Genomic DNA, 12,022 nt, shown 5'->3' on the forward strand with positions numbered 1-12,022 from the left:
TTTGTCCACTGGGTGGTGCTGTGTATAAGTAGATCCCCTGAGCAACAGGTGTGTGCGTTGTTGATTAGGAAGCACACAGTTTTTGACCGCACGACAGAGTAGCTTGTAAGGTGGATTTTAGTTGTATGCGGTCCATAAGGTATGGCTTTGGGTGTACATGTGGACAAGGAAAGGCCACAGTAAGTTTGCGATCATGTGTAATGGAGCACAAGCAATAAAGAGACATTTTTTATGCATCTACATTCGTCTGTATGGACTCTGTTTGTACGCGTTCTAAACTTGCATACTCCTATCATCAACGGCAACGGCATTGGAAAGCCATACACGTAGTGTTCACACTATTTTCTGCTCAAATAATTATGTTTTTATGACAATATTCTGAACAGAAGTTCAGTGCAAAGTGATTTATTTTGGGGGGAAAAACACTCCCACTTGTGATGAAAACAGAAACTTTCATGAAGTCCAAACTGTAAAACACGTGGTGCTTCAGATGAGGGACATTTCACAGAGTTTGGTGTAACAAAGATGGTAACTTTTTTTACTTATGCATAATCATAAATTAACACAATACTGCATATTTATGGTAACACAATAATGCATCCTGGGAAAAGGTGAAGCTTCTCTTCCTGGTTCATTCAAGCGAAGTTCTTCTTGAGGAAGTTGATGAGGCCGTTGGTGGATGAATCGTGCGAACTGACCTCGGAAGAATCCTGAAGCTCGGGTTCAATCTTCTTCGCCAGCTGTTTCCCGAGCTCCACGCTGAGAATAGAGAGAAGACAGACGAGAATATTTATCGAAATTAATCTGGAACTAAAACTAAAACCGTAAGAAAACATTTTTGTTACTTGAAACAGTTCAGTTTTAGTTGTTTTAGTTTTGTTTTCATGGACATTTAGTTTATTTCTCATTATTCCCTGTGTTTATGTATGTTTTCATTGGTTGCCATGGTAACTCATTGTTTCATTGATTTCTCATACCTGTTCCTTGTTTAGATCATTAGTACGTGTTTTTTATCCTCTTTTGGTTTTGTAAAATAAAGCTACATCTCGTCTTCTTCCTCATTTTGACCGTGAAATTATTTTCATTTAGTTTATCATTTTCATTTAGTTTAACTTGAAGTACTAAACAAAAGTGATGTGAGAAACAAAGCTTTTCAGTACTCTGAATCAATCAATTCCTTCAAAATGATTCACTGATTTAAAGCGCTGGAAACGCGACACACTGGTGACCCCTGCTGACCAAAACAGTGTAAATGCAATGAAAACTCAGCATAAAAACACCTTTTACAAACCATTTGCAAATGTTTTCTTGAAAGGTTAGTCTATCAAATGGAATCTACAAATCAACAAGCACCATTAAATATGAAGTGTCTGTATAAAATGTGCTCTTTTATTATTTTTTTGTTTTTGTTTTGTGTTTTATGCAGGACATGGCTAGTCAGGCCAACTATACTCTATGTCTTACTATGTCTTTTTTATTATACAAATGTGTCATTTCAATTGTCTACAACTTTATAAAACAGACCCGAGATCAGGCAGAAAACATTTAGACTGAGATAATATTCACTGAGATAATCGCCCCCCTAATGGCGAACAATTGAAATCAAAACGGTTATGAAATAACGAAGCCTCGTGTATAGAAATCACGCGAGTTTAGCAGTTTGATATGCGCTTCGAATCACTGATTCGAGACAAAAGATTCAAAAAGGTTTCAAATCTTCACAAAGAGCGTTTCAATAATGGCCATCATTACTAAACGAACTAAAAACTAAAACTGGAAAAAATACTGAAAACTATACAGGCATATTTAAAAAACAAAATGAATAAAAATGACAAAACACAAATAACTAGAATTTTGACAGAAATGCAAATGAAAACAGAAATTACAAAAAATTCCAAATATATATATATATAAAAAAAAATCAATTATACTAAAATTAAAACTGGTCTTATAATAAATTATTTAACAAATTAAACTTGAGCTCAGGGTCAAAAATATAATTATTTTGATGGGTTCATTCTGTTTCATTAACATTCCAGATATCATTTTATTTATTCTTCCTAAATAGTTTATTTTATTTTTTATTTGATACAATCAAGTTATCAAGTCATCTAAAACTAAAACCATAAGAAAATATTTTCCTTAATTGAAATAAAACAAAGTATAAAACAAACTTATTTTACAATGTAACATTTCTCATTTCAATTTAGTTTAACTTGATGCAGTTAAACAACTAAAATTAAAACTGAAATAAAAATAAACAAAAACTAGGCATGTTTTTTTTAAACTAATAAAAACACAAAATTACAAAACAAAATATATAAATATAATATAAAAATATAATAATATAACATAATATTAAAATAAAAGCTACTTTCCAATATTATTAAAAACTAATAATAAAATAGCACTGGTCTGGTAATAATAGCTACTTAACGAATCAAAACTCAATTAATTTAATCATATTCATCCATTGGCTGACTCACCCCCACTGATCAAAACTGTTGATTTCCCACATGACGCCCTGAATGAAGATCTTGTGTTCGTACATGGCTGTTAAGAAAGGTCAGAGGTCAGGAACCTGCAAATCTGATGATATCTAATACACTAAAACATTTCAAACAGCGTTTAACCCACCAATCAGAACGCCTAGAGTATACGGGGACAACTTTTTGAAGATGATGGAGTTCGTTGGCTTGTTTCCTTGAAATACCTGGACAGAAACAGATGGATTATGTTAAAATGCTACTGCAATACTCAGAATTCAGCTGTGTTCAAAATGTAGTATTGCTTATACATTGTATAACAGCTGTTTTTTAATAATAGCATCTGAAATTATCATTACGCAATGATAAATATTCAAATAGTAGGATTCTACATTGTTCTTCACTATGTTGCATGAGATTTGCACATTATAAAATATTATAAATTATAAAATAAAAAAAGAAATATTAAATAAATAGATTTAATTAAATTATAAGTGCATGGAAAATCTGGAACCAAATCGTGAGTCAACTTGCTTATTTATCACACTGGAAACTGAAGGTCATGATTGTGGGATACATTAACTCATACAGTATATAATATAATATATATAATATGGGTATTCTTTGTGCACAGAAAATCCACATACTGTGCACATTATACATGCTGCATGAGTATTAGGAGTAGTGTGGTGGTGTTTCTGGGATGTAGTTGTGATTTGTGTCATGTAGGGGTCAGTATAAGCCAGTGGTTGACTTTCTATTCTCACTTTGTGTGGTAGAATACTCTCTAGTTTCTCTCCGCTCAGTCCTCCAGCTTCCAGCTCTTTCTTCGCCTCTTCTGTGGTCTTTCCCTTCATCAGTGCCTCGGTCTGGGCTAGGAAGTTCGCCACCAGGATCTACAAGTCAAATCACATTTATTTATATAGCATTTAATACTGTACAATACAGATTGCTTCAAAGCAGCTTCACGTAAAAAAACAACAACAGAAAAACAGGAAAATAAAAGTTAAAGTCACCATGAAATCAAAATAGACAATTCTTGTTTTTTATTTATTTAGTCATGATTTTGACTTTTTAAAGTCATGATTTTGACTTGATGTTTGTTATGTCATAATGTTTGACTTTTTATGTGATAATTATGACTTTTGAATCTCATAATCACAACTGTCATAATTTCAACTTTTTATCTCATAAATGTTTGACTTTTTATGTCATGACTTATGACTTATGTCAAAACTTGCACTTAGTATGTCATAATTATGACTTGTGTCATACTTGTGACTTTTTAAAGTCGTGATTTCGACTTTTTGTCAAATATCATATTTTTGAAGTCTCATAATCACAACTGTCATAAAACAATCTCAGAAATATGACTTTGTTTTTCATAATTTCGACTTTTTGTCATAATTATGACTTAGTTTGTCATAATTTTGACTTTTTATGTCATAATCACGATGTACTAAAGCATGATTAGTTTTTCCTCATGTCTGAAATGGGCTTCAGTGAACCACTCGGCGACCCTGCAGCTCGGTACCTTGTGGTGAAGGCTGTTTCTGATTGGATGTTGAGTCTGGGCAGGAATGAGGAAGTCAGCAGGAATCATGCGAGTTCCTGTTGAGGAGACAGAAGGGTCAGACAGACGCCCCTCGTTCTGTATGTCAGATTGAGCAGGTCAGCGATTGAACCTTGGTGGATCAGCTGGTAGAAAGCGTGCTGTCCGTTAGTTCCCGGTTCACCCCACACGATCGGCCCGGTGTGATAGTTCACCTTGTCACCCTTAGTGGTGATGTACTTTCCATTAGACTCCATGTCACCCTGTAAAACCACAGCATTAGATATAGCATACTCTTAATAAAAGCTCTGTGCAGGAGTGTGTGTTTTCTACCTGTTGGAAGTACGCAGCGAAGCGGTGCATGTACTGATCGTACGGCAGAAGGCAGTGTGTCTCCGCCTGGAAGAAGTTGATGTACCAGATGCCCAGCAGAGCGATCAGAACGGGTGCGTTCTGATCCACAGGGGCCGTGCGGAAGTGAGTGTCCTGCCAGAGAGTTTAAGCACGCTTTTAAAAAGAGATCAGCACAGGATGCATTCAACTGATCAGTTTCTATTTCAAATAAATGCCTTTTTATTCATCAAACAATCCTGAAAAAAGTTTCCACAAAAAATATGAAGCAGCACGACTGTTTTCAACATTAATGATAATAATCATAAATGTTTTTGAGCAGCAAATCATCATATTAGAGTGATTTCTGAAGGATCATGTGACACTGAAGACTGGAGTAATGATGCTGAAAATTCAGCTTTGATCACAGGAATAAATTACACTTTACTATATATTCACATAGAAAACAGTTCTTTGAAATTCTAATAATATTTGACATTTTAACTGCATTTAAAACATTTTTTTAATTTACAAAATCTTATCAGCTCCATACCCCATAAGTGTATCTGCAGGTCATTATACATAAATGTTTGACTTTGAATATTTTAATTCAGTTTGCTAATGAAGGTCAAATACTGATAACGTCCTCCTCCAGTAATAAAACCCACCATCCAATGAGCTCCAGCCAACAGCTTCTCGAAGTTCTCGAATCCTGCGACAGAAGAGATCAGACAGACGCTTGAGAATCTCTCACACTCATCGTCTGACACGAGTCACATGATAACACTCACCGATATGAAGTGCAATAGACAGCCCGATTGCAGACCATAAGGAATATCGCCCGCCGACCCACTGAAATCAAAAAAGAGGCACAATACAGAACTGCACACGGTGTGATTTATGCATTATTAGATGTTCACTCGAGTTTTGTAAACATACTAATCAAGCTTTCTTTACTTGATCAAACATACAGTAAGCTGAAGAGCTTATAGTGTCCATGATAAACGGGATTGTAAGGAACCTTGCCCTTTAAATATCAACAATGTGAGTAAAAGTATCCCGTCGGCCTTTCCAGTGACCTGCGCTCGGATAAGGTCAGGATCATGAATAACTGCGAGTCAGTCGAGAGACTCTGGTTACCAGCAGCTGCTGCTGTGAGCTTACACACACACACACACACACACACACCTACTTCAACAGGGCAAAAATAACTCAGGCCCTTGACGGACACACACTCACGTCCCAAAACTCAAACATGTTCTCCGGGTCGATGCCGAAGTCCTTCACTTTAGGCTGAAACACAGAACGGAATAAAGTTGGTCTGAGAACTTAAAAAAACTGATGCAATATTTTCAAATGTCTGCTTTTTTAAAGGGGTCAGGTCATGTTTTTATTGATTATGTTTTCTCCCTGAGATGTCCATAATATAATGCTGGTCAATTAGTCATAATTTGGTCATAATTTAGCATCTTTAAGACACAGGACCAAAAAACAAATGACAAAAACACAACAAAATTAGTAAAACTTGAACAAAAATTTAATTGAAAAAAGAAAATATACAAATAAAAATAATTAAAAATATTTATGAAAACTATAATAATATCTCTCAATGAAACTAAAATAATACTGTTTATAAAATGCATTTTTTTCAAGTGCATCTTCTATGTAAATGGATTTTTAAAAAGAAATGATTTTGATCTAAAGCACTGTGTAGGAAGTGTGTTATATAAATAATTTTGCTTTGCCTTAGACATTTTTGGGCAGTTTAGTTTCAATAAATGCTCTTTTCGGTTTGTTTTGAGTTTTGAAAGTTACAATATGATTTAATAGTACAATGAAGTGTTTCATTTTTAAAGTTTATGGAAAATGTAATTCCTGATGATATGAGCCCTTTACATCTAATCTAGAATGAACTTACTCCATTGGTAGAGAGCGCCACGAAATGCTTGGCAACTGCAGATTTCTGTGAGAATGATAAAAACGACAGACAGATCAATGCGTGGCACAGACGCCTCACACACGTCACGTCACTGTAAGAGATGCGACTCACGTCTTTGGCGGCCAGCAGGAACCATTCCTTCGCTGATTCAGCATTTGTGATGGTTTCCTGAGTCGTGAATGTCTGAGGAAGACAAACAGACAACAAACTACTTCACAACTTTATCATTATGATACATATAATATCAAATTGATTTTGTTGCTGTTTGAGCATGAAAAAGCTCTGCAAAGTTCCAGTTCTTCTCTATATCAGTGTCACTGTTTCTGAACTCCCTGAAACGCCTCCATTGTAGTCTTGAGTTTCTTCCGGGAACGAACACGTCACAATATTCCTCATTTAAATAATTAATGCGCAGAATAAAGGGGCGGGGCCTGGTTGAGTTAGTTAGTAGTGTGTTGAAACTGGTGGTTATGGAAAGGGGCGGGACATTTCCCAAACACACTCAAAGTGCTCGACCAATCACAACACTCTGCTCCAGCCGACCAATCAGAGCACAGTGTGCTTTTCAGAAGGAGGGGCTTCATAGAGACAGGAAGTAAACAGTGTTACTGACAGACTGGGAAGAGAGGAGCTGCAACAATGGAGAATATGAGGAGAATAATCAACATTCAAGCAGGAAAACCTGTTCTAGTAGAGCCCAGAAACAACATCAAGAAAAGTACACAAAATGGCCTCTTTAAAATGTTTATTTCCTCTGCTTGTTTGTGTATCTCTGCTAATGCTGTAAAATATGTTTATTTTCTGAATACCTTCGATGCGACAATGAAGAGTGTGGTCTCAGCGTTGAGTTCAGCCAGAGTCTTAGCGATGTGCGTTCCATCGATGTTCGACACAAACCAGACCCGAGGTCCGCCTTTAGAGTAGGGCTTCAGCGCTTCTGTCACCATTAAAGGACCCTGAAACACACACACACACACACACACACACACACACACACACACACACACACACACACACACACACACATATATATATATATATATATATATATATTTATAGTATACATTTTTCACAGTATATAAAAACAACTATATAGATGCCTGTACAATTTTAGGATGGGGGTCCTTGGCATCTAAAAGATTGAAAACCCTGATCTAGAACACCAAAGCAGGAGGAAAAGAATAAAATACAGAGTTTTGATTTCACAAACCAGATCAGATCCACCGATGCCGACATTGACCACATCAGTGATGGATTTCCCAGTGTAACCCTTCCACTCGCCACTGCGGACTTTCTGTGGCGGGAAGAAAAACCTGTGAGTTATAATAGCATCCTGGTGTCACGATCAGCTGTTGTTTTAGCTTCGTTTTCATGGACTTTTAGTTTGTTTCTCATTCTTTCCTGTGTTTCCTTAGTTTTCTTGTTTTTTAAAGTCCCCCAGTAGTCAATAATTTTATCCCTTAAAACTCATCTTTAATCACCAAAATGACATATTTAAACGTTTTTCCTTGAAAAAAAATGTCTACATGCCTTAAAATATCTTGAATGTAACTCGACACCCTTGCCTCATTTAGTATACGCGGTTCTATGAATATGCAAATGAGCCCCGCCTCCACTCACTCACTCAGCTCAGAGATCCACTGGTTGACGATCACACGTTGATCTGATTGGTTACAAGGTAGTTTGTGACATCAGAAACACCAGCGATTTCAAAGCGTGTTTTTGAGACTGTCTTTGGTTCACTGCAGTTTTAAGGAGAAAATACTCAGCAATGGTGTCGACTTATGAATTTACACATGGTTTGTCTTAAAGCATATTAAAAACTCCACACAGACACATAAACAACATTAAAAGCTGGATTTTCACCACAGGGGGACTTTAAGTATGTTTTTATTGCTTGAAAACTGATTTCAGACAGACTTCTGAGGCAGCATAACGGTTTAATAATCTACAGCAAAATAGAGAGAGCTTTGGTGAAAACTAAGCAAGTATTAATTACTATAATTGTATTTTCTCGCTAGAAATGACATCAGAAGTGAAAAACGTTGATCAAAAACGTACATTTACACACGAACTGACCAGCAAACGCAACTTTCAGACGCCATCTTTCTTTAACTAGTCTCAACTGTCACAGGATAGAAAGCACAGGATTGTGGGATTTCAAAGCCAGCGAAGGATGCGTCTATGCTGCCTTAAAAATCGATCTGATGAAGGAATCTCAGGAGACACGAAGTGAAGCTAACACTGGATTCAGACGTGCCTTGATGCCTTGAAGGCAGCATTTTTAAGTATTCGTACGCAGCCATTGCCCTCAGTTCAGTTTGCTCATGGTCTGGTGTTGGACACTGTTTCGTTGACTCTCGTTTGTGTATATCTGTCTTTTGTTTTGTTTAATAAAGCGACTGCTGGATTTAGATCTGCTACACTCGCACACTAGCCCAAAAACAACACCTGGTCTCTGCTAAAACACTTTACTTGCTCAGTGTTTACCTGTATTATTATTGAACAGCATCCCATCAGATATGACACTCACATGACAGAAGCCCTTCATCTTCTCCAGAACCTTGTTCACCTCTGGCATCACGTCTTTCCCATCCACGTTTATGGGTGTGTTTGAGCGGTTCCTCAGGGCCACGTGGAGAACAGCTCGACCCTGTAGACGACACAATCATCATGCAATGCTGACAGTTATGATTTATGCATTTGCCAGACACTTTAATCCAATGCAACTTGCACTGCATTCAAGATATAAGTTCATGCATTTCCCGAGAATCAAACCCATGTCCCTTTTGTTGCTACTAGACTGTATATAAGAACTGCAAACATTTTACAAGTGCATCTTACATTTAAAAATATCAGACAAATAAAGAATCATAGTAAGACTTTATAATAACTGCATGCTATGAATCTTTATTTAAGCAATAGTAAATAGTTAATTCATCATTTATAAAGCATTAATAGACATTAATAAGCAGTTTATAAATACAGCTATAAATGCTTTATTATTGATTTATAAGCATATCTATAATGTGTTTAATAGTTGTATTTTCATATTTTATTAATGATCAATTTATCATTTCTAAATATTACATTATTTACAAACCAGTTATTTAGGAGTTGTCAGTGGTTCATAAGATTTAGAAAGTGCATAATAAACTATTTAAATGTATATTTATACATCTTATTATTCAGACATATAGTAAGTTACTCAGTGTGTTAATAAATGCTTTATTAACATGTATTCCTACTGTAATTCATGATTAATTCAGGTAGTTATAAAACATTTAGTAGTTGTCAGTTAACTATTTCTGCGAGCTCATCTACTATTTATGCCTCAAAAAGCTTTTACAAAAGAGATTTATTAATTGTTTATTAATGCTTTAAAAATGATGAATTAACTATTTACTAATGATTCATAGCATGCAGTTATAAAGTGTTACCAGAATCATTTATAGCATAAGTATCCATCAAAAAACATGTGTAAGTGCAAACAGAGCTCAGCTGATCTCGACCATAAACGCAGCAAATGGGACGTGTATTCGGGCATGTGTTGATTTAAACCCAGACACACAAACATACGAAATACCTCAGTGAAATTAATCTTTTCTCCTGAGAACATCTTGTCTCTGGATGCCTCCACACCACGAGACTTTGCCTTGGATAAAGCGAATCAGAATATTAACAATAGCATGTGAAGAATGATAACTCTATTTAATTCTCATGAAACATTCATCTCTTCAAAACTTTACCAGCTCCACGAGCATCTTCATAACCTCTTCATTTATACGGTTCTTAGAGTAATCCAGCAAGATGTCTCCTTCATCTGTTTTTAAAGTTAAGCTGTTAAAAGAATACAACATCTGGCTTCTTCAGATGAACTCTTGGTTACAGAGGAAAACAAATCAAGCTGAACTCATGCAAAACCTGAGACCAAGTTAAAATTACACATAGAAAATACATATTTATGATTTACGAATAAAACATATTTTATGCCATTTTGTAATGTTTACATTTTAAAAGTTATGAATTAGATGTGTGGTTTGATGATTGACAGGATATCAAAAAAACTATTGTCCTTGTGACCCCGCCCACTAAATTTACTGCATGATCTGTGAAGGTCAATTACTATATTTTTTATAAATTAAATATTACTTTAAATAATGACCTGTTTCATGCAGAATAGTTACATAAATAAATAAAGTAAAGTACCTGAACTTTTGAAATCGGTTTTTATCAGCCTCGAACATCTGCCTCATGTTGAGATTCGCGGCGTTTGATTTGAACCATTTTTCTAGATTCTGAAAGTTTGGGTCGCTTGTCAGTCCCATCGTGACGTGTATCGGACCCGAATCTGTGTGTGTGTGTGTAAGAACCTCCGGCTGAACTGAACCCAAATGTCACAGATCCACCTTATGAAGGGCGAAGAAAGCAGCTGATCTGCAGCTCAACACACCCCTTCATTCACACACACACACACACACACACACACACACACACACACACACACACACACACACACACACACACACACACACACACACACACACACACAAAAACGCACGCACGCACACACTTCTCTATATATTATGTACTGTATAATATATTGTATTTATTAAATCAAATTTGGCCTAAACACACGCACGCACGCACACAATACGTAAATATAACTTTACATTTGTGTCTGGAAACAATCTACAAATAGCAACATGATCCAGAGATTGATTGTGGCGCCATCTATCGATCTATCGTGTGAAAGACACTGAATATTGTGTTTGTGGTTGAAACATTGAACACTAGGGGACACAGGAGTCCATCACATCAATCCACACTCTCAGTCATCTGTGGCTGGGGAAATTAAAATGAAATAAAAAATAAATTAAATAATAGAATAAAACATAAAAAAATTAAATTAAATAATAAAAATTAAATAAAATAAAGAATACGAAACAAAAAATAAAATAAAGCATAAGAAATAAAAAAAAGACAATAATAAAATAATATAAACAAAGTAAAATGAGAAAATGTAAAACAAAATATTATTAAATAATACAAAATTATCACCACTGTCATCAAATAAATAAAGTAAACATAAATAACAGATAAAACTCTTAATTAATATTTTTTTTTTTATGTATTATTATCATCAATATTTTACAGTATTAACAAAAAGTTCCATAGCCATTTGTACTTTGGTGAAAACTTTGGTTATCATAAAGTGCACGCGCTCTTTGGTACTGTAGGTCGCGCACATCGCCTGGCGATCTCGCTCGTGCTCGTGCTCTATGTGCGCGCGCCCGGAAGCCGCGCTTCGTCACTTCCTCTCTCCACAGACAGGAGGGTGGGGACAAACAGCTGGTAAGTGATGCCGTGATCCGACCGCCTGCTCGGGCTGTTTTTCACACCAATAAACGCCTTTCCCGGAGCCACTACAGGTAGGACTCGTGTCCGTTAATCCCACGTTAAATCGAAACACTCAAGCGCTTGTGTTTTGACGTGTTTGAGATGTTTTTGAATCCGTGTCAACGATAGGTGCTAACGGCTAACTGAGATTAGCTCCATAAATACTGATGATTTTTTTTTTTTTGTAAAATCATTTGAAATGTCATTTCGCGGCTGTTAAAAAAAGTGAAATGACAGGAGGACAACATTAAAGTGATATTTCAGCGACGTCAAGCGTGTATGTTTGGTCGTTAAGTGGTTTTGGTTCATCTGTAT

At 35.9% G+C, this 12,022-nt stretch overlaps 2 protein-coding genes across 3 annotated transcripts in view; one reads left to right on the forward strand and one right to left on the reverse strand.

Moving 5' to 3' along the window:
* Positions 1–389: 389 nt before the first annotated feature.
* gpib (glucose-6-phosphate isomerase b) lies at positions 390–10,859 on the reverse strand. Its single transcript, XM_084124908.1, has 18 exons — positions 10,517–10,859; positions 10,057–10,147; positions 9,894–9,962; positions 8,841–8,960; positions 7,518–7,601; positions 7,117–7,263; positions 6,419–6,490; positions 6,287–6,331; positions 5,608–5,661; positions 5,160–5,220; positions 5,037–5,080; positions 4,372–4,524; positions 4,172–4,301; positions 4,021–4,097; positions 3,254–3,382; positions 2,638–2,713; positions 2,487–2,553; positions 390–759 (listed from the first exon to the last, which is right to left on the reverse strand). Exons 1-18 carry the CDS (start codon positions 10,633–10,635, stop codon positions 636–638), a joined length of 1,662 nt encoding a protein of 553 aa, XP_083981034.1. The 5' UTR covers positions 10,636–10,859; the 3' UTR covers positions 390–635.
* Positions 10,860–11,628: 769 nt separating this feature from the next.
* The window catches only part of garre1 (granule associated Rac and RHOG effector 1), a 40,076-nt gene continuing 39,682 nt past the window's right edge, over positions 11,629–12,022 (forward strand). Inside the window, exon 1 of one of the 2 annotated variants that reach the window (XM_084124906.1) lies at positions 11,629–11,739. The gene's annotated coding sequence lies outside the window, so the exon portion shown is untranslated. The remainder of the gene's footprint in view (positions 11,740–12,022) is intronic. The other variant, XM_084124907.1, reaches the window with a different exon arrangement.

The sequence above is a fragment of the Abramis brama genome (genome assembly GCF_963993115.1).
Source record: "Abramis brama genome assembly, chromosome: 9".
Classification (NCBI taxonomy): Eukaryota; Metazoa; Chordata; class Actinopteri; order Cypriniformes; family Leuciscidae; genus Abramis; species Abramis brama.

Bases quoted from the DNA above. Each gene is read 5' to 3' on its own strand.
- gpib (XM_084124908.1), bottom strand. From the start codon at position 10,635: ATGGGACTGACAAGCGACCCAAACTTTCAGAATCTAGAAAAATGGTTC. The intron at 9,963-10,056 runs GTAAAGTTTTGA...GCTTTATCCAAG, and splicing joins TGAAGATGCTCGTGGAGCTG to GCAAAGTCTCGTGGTGTGGA. The intron at 7,602-8,840 runs GTGAGTGTCATA...TTCCCGCCACAG, and splicing joins AGATGAAGGGCTTCTGTCAT to AAAGTCCGCAGTGGCGAGTG.